Here is a 14,395-nt window from a genome sequence, read left to right on the forward strand (position 1 = left end):
ATATTTCACAGGTGACATGGACAGCTCACCTGAAGATACAGCTATTTCATTATCTAATTGTTCTTTACAGTCAGAGTTTACACAAAGTGGAAGAAGGGACAGCCTCAGATCGTTTAATGATTTTCTACAACGTTTAAAAAACCTGGATTGGTAAGAACTGTTTTGTCTTCACTCCTGCATTATTTATTGTCTTTCCAAAATCCAAATAAACCATTTTAATACATCGGGATTTTAAGACTGATCCCCATGCAAGGCATAAATTCATAAGTTCTTTTAAGATTTCTGCTCTTCTTGTTAAGTAAAAAGCTATTCGTGACCTATATATGAAGTATTAAAAGCTGATTTTGAGGATAAATATTCTCATACTCTTTTCAATACAGAGATTATAATTTTGTGATAGAAACTAATCCTGGAGGAAAGCAAGCAGTTTAGCCTGATGAGTGGCTTTAAGTTTATTTTTAGAGAGAATTTGATTCCAAAAGTCAAAAATTCCCTTTCTAAGACTGCTTTACAGCAAATACTAAAATAATAATGAAAAAAAAAGTTGTTATGTTTTTGAGCCATTCTGTGTTTTTGGTGTATGATGAAGAGAGGAGGTTGTTTTAATTGTATGTACATGTGTTTACAGCATGGAAATTCTATTTATTGTTAACTACTGTCAAGTTGCCAACATCACAAGGTGTGGTCAAAATCTTGAGAATAACAATGCCTTTCATCCAAGTCATTTAATTCTGCTGTTTGTTTGCAGTCAGATGTTAAAATCCTAGATTGAGCAATGCTTATATTTTTGTACAATTTTTTTTTCAATGCATACGTATATAGTATGTTAGAAAGAGTAACTCCAAAATTTTATTCTTTTATTTTTTAGCTCTGATGATGAACAAGATTCTTTTCATGATTTAAGTGAGCTTGAAGGAGAGGAAAATATTAATGGCTCTGGAACTGATGCAGTTCAGAGTACAGCTATGTATATGGAAGCAGGTAATAAATGTTAATTAAAAGTTTTAAATTTTCTTCTGTAACTGTGCAATATATAACATCAGAGTTAAAGTTTGTGCTAAATGTATTTCTGTTCAGCTCATAAATGGAGTAATTAAATAAGATTTATTTTAATTTTGAGATTGAGCTTTTCATGTAAGAGTGAGTTGCTTTTCTGGAATTAGTTGAGGAGGTCCAGAGGTTTTGTGCAATACTGAGACAATTTTTAATAAGAAAATTCAACTGTTGAAGTCACATGGCCATCAGTTCTGAATAATGGGATTTAAGAAGTAAATTATTTTCTTTTTAAAAAAAGTAACTAGCTGCATAAACAAATAATACGACTCAATAAAATTGGCTTTTTAACAATCATAACCTGTCACTAGGTAGTGAGAACAGTTTATCTGTTGTCATTGGGTTAGCTCAAGAAGTTCTTTCTGAATTGCTGTGGTAGTGACCAGCTGAAATTAATTCCCTGTAAACATTAGAAATTTTTGCTGCAGTTGGAGGAGTTTGTGACTTTGTGAATCAGTGCAGATCTGTTTCATGTGGAGAGTTTTAGGTTTAGAAGAATATTGCTGAATTATTTTGAAGGAAGATTTGTAAATGTAGAAAGAGCTAGCAAAACAACCCCTAATAGGCTAATTTCTCACATCCTGCTCAGTTAGCTTAACGTCAGACTGAGATCTAGTCACCAGGTAGTCACTTGTCTGGAGTTAAAACAAAAACATTAAGAAATTTTGGTTACATTATGTTTCAGTCTTACGTTTTATACTGGTGTCTGTGGGATTTGTATTTTGCAATGGAGGCTGCCATTTTATTTAAAAAACTTCACTGATTGATTTGACAAATCATAGAAGGCAGCTCTGAGCAATTCTCTATTATTCCTCTGGAGATAATTACATTAATTCTTCATTTTGTTACCTCTCGCTCTATACTGGTCACTCTAAATGAGAAAAATATGTTTTCTCTGTTTTGGAAAAACAATCATATAACTATTTATATAAGTCTGTATTTTTAATGTAAAATGTGTTTTCCTTCCCTAGATGACACCTTATCATCCCATTTGGCTGCTAATACACAAACGTGTAGTGACCAGAATAATACCAATGGTTTGATAAGGAAGACAATAAATGGGATTGAGACTCAAACACGCAATAGTCAAGGCTTAATACCACCTCACATCAGTCAGATATATGATGAATTATTTGTCATACATCAGAAGCTCCAGGTGGGAAGTAGAACAACCTTAACATTTTCATTGAGTAATGCTACAAAGATTCTCACTTTTAGACGAGAATTCAGAAATTGCTAATATGCTAAATCACTGTCATTTGCTTCTTTCCCTAATCTTTATCCCTTTTTACTATTAATATTGTTGAATGTGTTGCAGTTTTTACTAGTGATGGAGTTTTTACAGACACTCATATATACCGTGATGCTATAATGATGTAGTTAATGGCTTATATTCTCCTGTGTTTAGAGAAGAACTGTGGGATTTGGAAATGATCTATTCACGGAATTTGGACTTCAGTAACAAGTCTGAAAATGTGTCAGACTCCTCACTGCAAGCATTGCTTGAGTTCTGAAAGGGTCTGCTCTGCTGTGTTTTGAATCACAGCAGTCTTTGCGTCTGTGTGGTCAAAGTTCTTCATGGTACGTTCATGCTCCGCAGCGTGGAGAACATGAGCACCATTGGCACCACCCTGGAGTTCCTTTTTAACTCAGGGTGTAACTCCTATCCTTCAGGATAGGAGATGTGAACTCTACCAAAACCTCTAGAGCAGAGTAGTTGACGTTCTCCTGCATATCACTTGGAGGATATTAATTCAATTGACTTGCAAGGTGGTTAGAGCAGGAGCTAACGTACGTCCTCAGCTTGAGGACGTTTGAACACAGCACTGTTGCATCTGAGAGAATGTCTTGTGAGACAGTGGGGGCATGCAGGACGTCGTCTGCGGGTGCGGCTTCTCCAGAGTGTGCGTGAAACTTTTCTGCTGATTCTGGGAGATCAAGAGTGTTTGTCCTACTCACCTCTGGCACAGCCCCCTTCTGCCCGATCTTTCCTTCTCTACTAAGTGGAGAGTCTCAGTGGTTTATCTCCTGGCAGGCCTAGGCCACTAAGCAAAGAACCCCCAGTGTGCTCCATTTGCTTTATTCTGGAAGGATCACTCAAGTTTCCGCTAAATTGCCTGCCAAGGTAACTTGCACCATATAGGATAAAACTTACTCTATGCCCTTCTCTTCCCCACCCCTTTTCAAGCGATGCTTCCCATGAATTGATGGTACAGCAGTGTTCAGGGCAGCCAGACTCTTCGGACTCTGCTCTGTCTTAGGGTTATCATTATCCAAAATTTTCAGAAGAGGCTAAGTTTAATTGCCTGAAGTGATGCTTGAACAACCACATGGAGTGTTTTGGGAAGCCAGATAACTCCAGTATCTCATTTGGTTTAATGTGTGGGGAAGTTGAAAGTAGATGGCCATTAGAATACTTTTAGTTAGTGAACCATTTAGTAACATTCTGTATTATTTTACCAAAATGTTAATGCATCTGCGGGAAACTTTCAAAATCAGCACAAACTGTGATAATTTCATGTTCTTTAAAGGCATTTCAATATTATCTTCTTGATACAGAAAGAAAGTTCAGCGCAGCAGGAATATGCTCTGCAACTCCAGAAACGAGAACGTTTTCTAGCTGAGCGAGAAGCTCTACTTTTTAGACACGAAGCAGCTTTGGCTAAGATAAGAGATGTTGAAGAAGAAGTGCATACAAAATTTCGAATAATAAAAGAGGTACAGGAATATATTTTATACTATATTTTATTGCTATATTTTATACTATATTTTATTGCTATACCTATCATTATCTTATATATAGTGATCTTAAGTCATATGTGTTGAAAGGATAAAATGCTCATTTATTTCAAGTGAGAAATCCTAAAATGACTATGTAAAAGTTCAAAATAATAGCTATAGTTTTGATACCATTTCTGTTTCAGAAGGGCGCTTTTAGGTCAGATATAGGCATATTTTACTATTATAATTTTGAAAATAAGATAACCATTTTTTTATATACAACTTCATTACATATATTGGAGAAAAGTTACGATTGTGAATCTACAAGTGCAGCTTACGTGAATATCTTTGCATCAGCTGTTATTGAAATAGATTGACTTGGCAAAGTTTCAAGATGATGAGATTTTAGGACATAATAGCTATTGCAAAGAGTATTTGCAAAAAAAAGCTCACAAAAACTTTAAAGAAAGAAAAGATCAACTTAACGTTGGCAGTGTGGGAAGAAATTAAATGGTATGATTTTGCTGTGAGATGAGATAGTATTTAAAAGCACTGTTATTACAGGGATTTTCTACTGAAATCAAGTCTTGTGAAAACCTTTGGTTATTATCCAGACTGCCAAGAGAATTCCATAAAGTGCATGTAGTTTGTGTCAAAACCATAAACGGTGAAGTTAAATTTCTTTGAAGTCTGCAGATAAACCTTCCTATAAGCTGTAAAGGGAGGATGGAATATGCTTTAAAAAGCAAAAGTGTATTGATGTCAGTGAAACAGGACCTCAGCTTTGGGGAGGGAGAGGGAGGAGAGGAGGAGGAGAGGAAGCAGAGGAAAGGAAGCGATGTGGTAAATAAATTATATGTATTAAATCATAAACAAGTTGTTGAATTGATCTGATTTCCGCTATAGCAAGGTAAAATCTATTACTGATAGAGGTAGTAGTTATGCATATTTCCTGATTTCATTAAAGCTTTTTAAACAGTTGCAGTTGACATTTTCACAAGCATGTTAGGAAAATATAATATAGATGAAATATTATAGTTTTTGGAAAACTGACTGGAAGACAATTCTGAGATAATAATTCCCAATACTTCACAGTAAAGCTCAAAGAATGTGCACAGTGATTCTGGAAGAATCTCTTGGGTCCAGAACCATTTAGTATTTGCAGTAGTAAATGGTGATAAAGATCACACCAAATTTGTAGAAAATAGAAAGTCAGGGGAATATCACCTATGCTTGCAGAGATGGTTAGGATTAAAAGTGGGCCTGGCAAATCAAAGGTATGACCTGAAAACAAATAGACCACTAATCCAAGCGTGAGTAAATTGTAGGAAACCTGAATAGAAATCCCATGTGCACAGATATAGGATGATGAACAACTGCACAGGTATTAACATATACGATGATTCAAGGAGGAAGATACTAGTCTTCAGCTATGTAAAAGCTACCACAAAGAGTAAGAAACTTTTTTTTTTTTTTTTTGTCCATGTCTGTGATAGATAGGAAAAGAACTAATACCTTTAAGTCGACACTGAGGAAGATTCACGTTAAATGTTAGGAAAAAAAATGGATCAAAATCAAGCATTGGAAAAAGTAGTTTGGTAGAAATGGTGTTTTCAGTAACAGTGCTTTAAGAACAGATTAGACAAACATCTGATGGGGTGAAATGTCTTAGTCAATCATGGGGTAGAATTTTATTATGCAGTGAATGGTGATATCCTTACATCACCTATTGTCTATGGCCTAATGATTGAATCAGCTCTACTTACCTTTTAGGACTAGTTATTCTGTTTTGGTTCTTTCTAAAGTAGCTATTGAACCTCAAGTAAAGCTGTTAAATTTGTAAAAAAAAAAAAACTGAAGTATTTCATTAGGTATAAAGATATTTCACTAGATATAGAGAATTATATGTTAGTATAGGCTGCTGCATGTGTATTGGTGTGGAAGGGGTATCTGTCATTTTGGGTCTTCCGAGACAAAAGTGGGTTGGTGCTTTAGGCAGGCCTTTCCTGCCCACAACCATACTGATCTTAAGTAAAAAAGAGAGGAGACACTTGAGGGTAAAGTAGGAAATTTAGTTAATTTTCTTGTATTTTTAACATAGAAGTGATTGTGCTTCAAAGCAGAAATACACAAAAGGGTTTTCAAGACTCCTTCAAACTTCTACTGTTCTTCATTTTCATTTGTCATTTGCACGTATGAGAAGAGAGGCTGTGATTAAAGATGGAAAAGTAGAGAATTGAGTGGGTGAATAAATGAAGAATAGTGAATTCATGGCAGGGAAGAAATTAAAGATAATAAACATATATAGTTGTAATATAAAATTTGGGTTTTTTTAATCAAACCTGAGATACTTCAAGCGATGCATTGATACTTAATAAACATAAAATTAGATTCAGGAGGGTGAGGAGAATGACAGTGGATATGCAGGCCAGTCATACCATTAGTTTCTTGCTCTGTGTGATTCAGAGTGAGTCTGCCTAGAAAAGGTAGTGAGTCTGCCTAGAAAAACTGCAAAAGATGCTGCAAAACAGCTACCATTTTCTGTAATTTTGTGAAAGAGTAAGAATTTGATTCAAAAGCCATTTAAGGTGATGTCTTTTTTTTCTAGCAGGTTTCAGATCATTCTTCTCAGTGAGGAAAGGACTGAATTAATAAAAATGCTAAATGCAGTGAGGAAAACTGTGTGGATGGTGTGTGGTGTTGTATGCTGAAACAAGGGAGCCAAAGATTCAGAAGTTCAGGCATTTGGAACATATATTAATGGATCATGAAATATCATAGATTATTTTTCTGTTTTCTCATAAGAGCTTTGGAATAAAAGTACGATTTTATTTATTATATAATGACTAATTTTTATTACACCTATATACAGTACCTGGGGGAGGTAGCATAAAAATGAGGTATGGCAGAGGAATGAGAGAAAGTCGTAAGGCCCATATGTATTGGTTTTAAAAATATGTGTACTTTTTCAGCCTTGAAATTTCCTGGAATTCTTGAAATATTTTCCTGCTATCTAAGTAACTAGTTATTTTTCGATGGCAATTTTGGACCTCTTTTTTGAAATGACTTTCAGAAGCTGTAAAATTTAGATTTTTTAAAGCCTTTTTGACAACCTCTTCTGAACAACTGTGAACTCAAATAGGATGTATTTTCGTCTGTGTAATAACTGCCTTCTGAATTCTGATCCCTTGAGATGCTCAGCAGGCTTGCTATTAAACTATTAAAAACTCTTAAGTAATCTTGGTCTAATTTCTGTGGCTCAGACACTATGAAACACTGTGTAATTATTATCCAAGCCCTAAATCCTCAAGCCTTATAAAGCAGTATGTAATGTAATTTGGAAAAAAATGAATATTTTAATTCACTACTTTTTCCCCCTCTAAGAACCTTTCATTCTTAAAATTCTGCCGTTCTTGAGTACTTCTAATGTTTTTGGTCCATCTTCTCTCGAGATTAAGTGATCAACTGTGATTATTTTGACTGTCCTCAACTTTGACCCTTAAAGGGGAAGTATTTGAGCATTCATTTGAATGAATCATAGAATCATTAAGGTTGGAAGGGACCTTTAGAGATCATCTAGTCCTATCTCCCTGCACACACAGGGAGTGTGTGCAGAATCCCTTCATCCAGGTCATTGATGAATTCATTGAAAGGACTGAGCCAAGGACTGACCCCTGGGGGACACCGCTAGCTACAGGCCTCCAACTAGACTCTGCACCACTGATCACGACTCTCTGAGCTCTGCCATCCAACCAGTTCTTAATCCACCTCACTGTCCACTCATCTAACCCACACTCCCAGAGCTTGCAGAAGAAGATGCTGTGAGGGGTGGTGTCAAAAGCCTTGCTGAAGTTGAGATAAATGATGTCCCCCACTTTCCCCTCATCTACTTAGCCAGTCCTTCTATAACAAGGCTATCAGGTTGGTTAAGCATGATTTCCCTTTGGTGAATCCATGCTGACTACTCCTGGCCACCTTTTTGTCCCCTACATGCTTAGAGACAACAGCCAGGATGAGCAGTTCCATCACTTTTTCAGGGATAGAGGTGAGGCTCACTGGCGTGTAGTTGCCTGGGTCCTCCCTCTAGCTATTTTTGAAGACTGGATTGACATTGGCTTTCTTCCAGTCCTCAGGCACCTCCCGCATTCTCCAGGACCCTTTGAAGAGAGTGGCTTAGCAATAACATCTGCCAGCTCACGCAGCACTCTTCATAGAATCCTTAAGTTTGGAATGGACCTTTAGAGATCTTCTAGTCCAACTCCCCCTTTACAGCATTTATTTTCTTTATTGAGATCAATTCCTATATTAACCTTTCAAATCTGTTCAAAGCTATTTTTTTTTGTTGTCGTTCAGCATGGTATTATAACTGCCAGAAAGCGAGGCTCTAGAAAGAGTATTTGGCAGTTGTATTGTTAAAATGGATACAGGAAAAAAAAATCACTCCTATAAACTAAAGCTTTGCCATTAGATGGAACTGAGAAAGGATAAGACCAATGGACCATGCACTGATGTTTTCTTGTTTTTTTTTTTTCTCTCCTTTGGTCATGTGCAGACTTGATCTTTGAAAGTTCAACATTAGAGTGGTACTTATATTAGAATCGTTTCTAAAATACTGTGTTGTTAATTCACATGTTCATAAAATCTCATATTTCTGTAGCAACATGAGGCCGAAGTTAAACAACTGACAGAAGCCTTGAGAGAAATAACTAAAGAAAACAGACGGCTGAAATCATCATTTGATACCTTGAAGGAAAGGAATGACTCCTTAAAAAAACAGGCAAGACCAGTTACTTCCTGTGATCAGTAATTTGAAATGTTATGGTCAGCTGTCTGGCATGTTTGAAACAGTTTGAATTTGTGAAATTGATGATTGTGTTTCTGTAAGACAAGAGTCACATCACTGGTGAGAGAAGTTTTTGCTCCTTTTTGTAGTACTTACAATTTAGTTTATCAGATCTTTCATAGTATTGAAAAAATAGAGTTGTTCCTCTGAGCAGCTAGCAACAACTGACTCTTAGGAAGAACAAGCCTTCATACTGTGAACAAATTGAGATTGGGTAGAGAGCAAGTATTCTAGAATGCAATAGAACTTACTTTATGCTGAATTGTTTTGCTGGCTCCACTGAATCAAAAATATACTGCATATTTCTAATGCTTGTGATTGCTCAGTATTTTTATTTTCTTTCTGCTTACTGAAGCAATATTTTGATTGTTAAAGATAAGCTGAGACAGTAATTTACAGTGACACAGAGTTTTCATTTTCCCCTCATTTGAATATTAAATCTGACCCAAAAAGCTGACACACAAAGTGTTATCTAAACTATTTGACAGCTGATCTTTCAGTGAATCAATTACAGCTGTAATTTTCTGAGTGTAACAAACTTCTGTATTGCTTCCTGATCTCTCTAAGAGTTATGTGTTTCTCTTACGGCATTTTGTGCAACACTGGTATGTTCTTTGTGTTATAAAGACCTGCAACATAGATAGGTACTGACATACATGCATAGCTACTGACAACATAAATGAACTAATTAGCTTCTATTATATTCATACCATTTGCCTTTGTGTATTTAGACCATGTTTCTTACGTTTAAATGGAGATAGTAGGTTCCCACGTATTCTTCTCTCACAGGGCGAGCACTTTTTGTGATGTGGTCAGTCTAATTGTTTTATCCTCCAGAGAAGGAACCCCTTTCCAAGGCTGAATATAGACTATTCTGGATTTTTTTGTTCCATCTTTATGTCACTTCTTTAAGAAAAAGTAATTATATGTCGATAAATGTGTATTGCCTTTATATTTCAAGAGGCATTTATAGTCCCTATTCTTCCCATGAAAGCTGGTAGGATAGACTGTAGGCCACCAAGGAGCTTACTTTCTGAGGAAATAGGTAGTAATTTTCTTCTTATAACTGCCCCATACGTGGAAGAAGAAACTTGAGCTTTAATTAAGTCAGTTGCACAGCAACAGCATTAAATGATTTTAGGATGGTAATTGAGTAAAGTAGTAAGTTTTGAATCTACAAATATTTGACATGTTTTTCTCATTCTTTCAGTTAAGTGACATCAGCGAGTTGAACAAGAAGCTGGAAGGTCAAGCAAGAAAAGTACAAGCTCGTTTAGAGAATCTACAAGTAAGGTCTGTTCTTACAGATGTCCGCTTCCTTTAGAGTAAACGAAGTATAATTCATCATTTTGTTGTAGAGAAAGCATGAATTTTTGACAGTACAGAAATCTAAGGATGTATATGCAAGTGGTGCAACAAAGTAAACCTGTCAAGCAAAGAAAAAGGAACAGTGGTGTCCAAAATTGCTAAGGTAAGAATTGGACAAAGTGGAAGATGCTTTCCGAAGATGCTAAGCCATGGAAAATATAAGTAGTTAGAGGTGTCAGGTAAAGGTGATGATTTTGTAAGCCAGAGCTGATTACACTGCTGTTGCTTTTTTTTTTTTTTTTTTTTGAGAAATGGCCTTTAATGTCGGAAAGAGAATAAACACAGTGTTCCTACATAGTTCCTTTTAGAGTCATCACATTATGTCACTTAATGCTGTTCCATTTAATAGCAAGTTCTCTGGTAGTGCTCTGCCAACACTTCCATACTGATAATGACTTTTTCCAGCCAGCAACTAAACGGTGTAATGAGAAAGAGTGGTATTCATGCCATCTTAATTAATCTATATCAGCTGCCTTAAGAGGATGGCATCTCTACATAGCCAGCAATGCAGATATCATGTAAACAGCGTGTGTATATACATCTTAATGTGCTTTGATTACAAGTGAAGTAAAAACAGTATCATGAGTTATAGTTCTGAGTGCAAAGGAGAACTATAAAGTTAGGCAGAAGAAACTTTAAAAGCACTGTTCATGCAGCCTGGCTTAGGGATCTTTTTATATCTTTCACAGTGAATTTCAGTGCAATCATATTAAAGGGACAGCATGACAATTTCATGAGGTCTTACCCTTTTTTTTTTTTTCAGATCTTAGTTGCCCAGTTAAATTGTAATAATGGTGTGTTTGTATGCAGTTAAGCAGTGGAGGTATTGTGCCTGGAAATAAAAAGTATGCACACATTTCTTTTGCACCCAGAAGCAATTGCAAATAACAACTGCCAGATTTTATTGGACATCTAATCATGCTCCCTCAAATTGTGAAAAATGTTTCCGTACTAGTTTCAGCCTGTTACCATGGAAAATAGTTGGGTTTAGAAAAGCAAAACTTGGAAGCTGAAATATGTAATGATGTGAGTTTATTACAGGTACCATTGAATTTACAAGTTTATGAGCTTTTAACTGCTCTTATGGATTGGATCTCGGACCAGGATCTTAGCAAAGTAAAAACACAAGAAGAAAGAGAGGGCAGTCATAAACTTCTGCTTACCCAGAACTCCAAAAAAACGTACACCCAGGAGAAGTGTATGAAGGTGAGTATGGATCCAAGAGATTTGGATTGTTTGCCTGGGTTTCTGTGGTTTTGTTTGTTTGTTTGCTTTTTAAAAAAATGAACTTTGATTATAGTATGTCTGCCTGTTTTATACATGCTTTGGATAATAAGTTAAAATAAAAGGCATAGTTAATAAATCAGGGCTAATTCCAGCAGTGAGATACAGTAGATTATTCTTCATTCATATTAAAAATACATGTGTGTGTGTATGTATATATATATGGATCATTTCTAGGAAAAGTAAACCTAGAGCTCAGTCTCAGATTGTCTTTTACTTCAAGTCTCTTTTATCAGATGATAGTATCTTGTATTTTCTTGTATTTCATAATTTTTATATATTACATTTTGTTTCCCTCAGGACATGTGCATATCTAATTTAAATTTCTTTATACTTGTATTGAAAGATTCAATAAGTGACTTATAAAAATAATATTAATGCTATATTGAACCGTTATCTTCTTTCTTGAGATAGCAACATTTGAAAATTAGTGATGTGTTCAGAAAATCTGCTTTTACACTTAATTTTTTTTATTATATTAAAAACATTCATTGGTGTTGTACACACTGAGGCTGAACTCATAGAATTAGGCATATAAATAGGCTTTATTATATAATTTAGCATATTATATAAATTATATAGTTTTGCATGCAAAAATGGAGATATTTTCTGTTACCTGGATGAGTTCTGCCCAGCAAGTGTTTTCGTTTGCAATATACTATTCTCCAAGAAAAACAGCATTATTTTTTTTATTTTTTAACTCATAGTTAATTTAGTTAGTTTGCACAGTAATTTTATACACCATCTGTAATTTTACTTTTATATATTTTTCAGCTTTTGCCTGTAGTTGCTGAGCAACTCCAGTGGATGCCATTTGTGAATTCTAAACTACATATGCCTGTGATTAAATTTATTTACTGGTCTATAAGACAGCTAGACACCGGTATGCAGGTAAAACAAGTAGTCCTTTTAAAATACCTTTTTTTAATATACATTTCCAGAAGATATTCCTGTATTTTTTATATTAAGTATATTTGAAAATGGGTTTTTTAGATTGTACATATCTTTCTGTCTTTGCAAAGTATAAATTCATATTATTTACCACAGATACGTGATTGGTTTTTACATATATAGGTGATCTCTATTTAAGCATTTCAGAAATTGTATTTTTACATATATCTTTACAGAACTTGTGAACTAGTATTTTTAGGTCCATTTTATGAAAGAAACTTGCTGAAATAGACATGGCAAAGGAAAAATTAATTTCAGACTTCTTTGTTCGCTGCTTAGTGGCTTAACCACAAAACATCCTTTTTTGCCCTTAGACTAGACTGCTACAATATAAGGAAATATTTCATAGTATAATACAGAAAAAAGAGAGTAACCACAGTATAAGGACACAGTCAATATTGCATAGCACTATCAATAGTTCCAGCAAGAGTTGGGAAAACTTGTAAGTATCCTGAGTTAAAATGCAGTAGAAGAGCTTATAAGCTGTTTCACTGCTTATAAAAAACTATATTTTAAATATGCATGGTAATAAGTTTTGTCTCAAAGTAATGTTTCTGTATAGCTTACATTGAAAAATCTGATAGGATCCCGTACAGTGTTGCTTGGGCTTGTATGTAAGCCTTGATTCTGTAAATGCTTTTAGAGACCATAAGTTTTAGCATGCCCACAAAATGGAGCATCGTGTAGTAGGCAGGGTTGACTGAAACTCAGCTTGTTCTACAACCAGAGGGAAAGGGTGCCCATAAGGTGTCCTTGCTAACAGGTCTTGCTGTGCAGTGCTGATAAAGCCCTGTACTGATGCCGTTGGGTTGCTTGGGAAGGCAAAATAGCATCTTCTACACAGAATTATATTGTGACAGTGTCAAAGCATTTAGCTTAATACATAGTAGAGCATATCCTGTACATAGAACACCAAGTTTTCATGTGTTTAAATGTTTACTCTAAATGCACTGCTTTTAACAGCATGCAGCAATGGCATCAACAATGAGGAGACTTGGTGAAGAAGTTTTTAAAGGCGTGGCGAGTAAAGGAAGGCTGCACAGTTCTCCTGAACAGCCTAATGAAAGTAAATCAAAATCAGCAGCTTTCTTTAAGAGCTCCTTCATGCCTCTGAGGTTTCTGTCAACTTTAATTGTTCTCAAGACAGTGACACAAGGTAAGTTCTGATTTTACCCCACTCCAGTTTCAGTCCTGTGTCTGGACAAAAAGTAAATGTGCAGGGCTTGTCAGTTCAGTTGCACTGTAGTGTCTGATTGCTTTTTTTTATAAAGAGTGTTTTATTCAGATTTTAACACCACATGAAGCAAAATACGCTGGAACAAATACAAGCCTTGCTGTCACTAATTTTCCTGTTGTATTGCGTACGATCACTTTGATATGAATTCTTGGTGTCAGAGGGATCCACATTTCAGAAGAAAGAGAAAAAAAAAGATGGTAATCATGTCAAATTATCACTATAAGAGTGTTTGTATCTCCAAGATCTTTACTGCAGAGAGGGGTGCAACTTGCTGTCTTATTTATAAGTAGCAAATTTCACACAGTGCTAGGGCTCTTCTCTTCTCTTTAGTCCATCCATGTGAATGGCTCCCCATCCAGCATTATCAACACTGAAAAATGCAACATTCCAAATTTGCCATTCCTTTGATTTTCACTTTGTTGGCTCAGTAGCAAAAGCAACACAGTTCTTGCTAACGTAAAGATACTTCGGAGTTCAAAACCAACTGTGTAGCAAGAAAAGTGGTATTTTCTTCCAAAATTTTAAAAAATTCTTAGGCAGATATAGTATAGCAATATATGGTGGTATTAACAAAGACAAATAAGACTATATCTACTCTTATAAAGAGATAATACAGCTCTGAAAATAGCGAGTTCTTCTTAAGATCATGACAGTTGCTCCACTGTACAGAGTTTTCAGAATGCTGTGGCAGATCATCTCAGCAGGGTATTTTTTGAAAACAGGAATTCTCCAAAAGGACTAAAAGCACGTTCTTCAAAAGCATGACAAAAAGGGTTATTTCTATTGAACCATGAACGTTGAGTATTCTGAGAAGGCACACAAACTCAGATCCTTTTCTGTCTGATCCCAGGGAAGCAAAGCTTCAATTGATTTGATTTATGAATATTTTTTAAATTAAGTTACAGATTAATGTTGATCATTTAAACAGGTTCTATTTC

At 35.4% G+C, this 14,395-nt stretch overlaps 2 protein-coding genes across 2 annotated transcripts in view; both read left to right on the top strand.

The window, feature by feature from the left end:
• LOC148596125 (coiled-coil domain-containing protein 138-like) lies at positions 1 to 9,941 on the top strand. Its single transcript, XM_088529998.1, has 6 exons — positions 1 to 150; positions 869 to 981; positions 2,025 to 2,209; positions 3,613 to 3,771; positions 8,432 to 8,551; positions 9,828 to 9,941. Exons 1-6 carry the CDS (start codon positions 17 to 19, stop codon positions 9,939 to 9,941), a joined length of 825 nt encoding a protein of 274 aa, XP_088386124.1. The 5' UTR covers positions 1 to 16.
• The window catches only part of LOC104565364 (coiled-coil domain-containing protein 138), a 20,664-nt gene continuing 16,093 nt past the window's right edge, over positions 9,825 to 14,395 (top strand). Inside the window, exons 1-4 of the mRNA XM_088530428.1 lie at positions 9,825 to 9,910; positions 11,027 to 11,191; positions 12,044 to 12,160; positions 13,184 to 13,376. Of these exons, the coding sequence (XP_088386554.1) occupies positions 11,069 to 11,191; positions 12,044 to 12,160; positions 13,184 to 13,376 (433 nt within the window). The 5' untranslated portion in view covers positions 9,825 to 9,910; positions 11,027 to 11,068. The remainder of the gene's footprint in view (positions 9,911 to 11,026; positions 11,192 to 12,043; positions 12,161 to 13,183; positions 13,377 to 14,395) is intronic.

This window comes from Tinamus guttatus, unplaced genomic scaffold, assembly GCF_059628265.1.
Source record: "Tinamus guttatus ecotype Peru unplaced genomic scaffold, ASM5962826v1 Tinamus_guttatus_pri_ptg000030l, whole genome shotgun sequence".
Lineage (NCBI taxonomy): Eukaryota > Metazoa > Chordata > Aves > Tinamiformes > Tinamidae > Tinamus > Tinamus guttatus.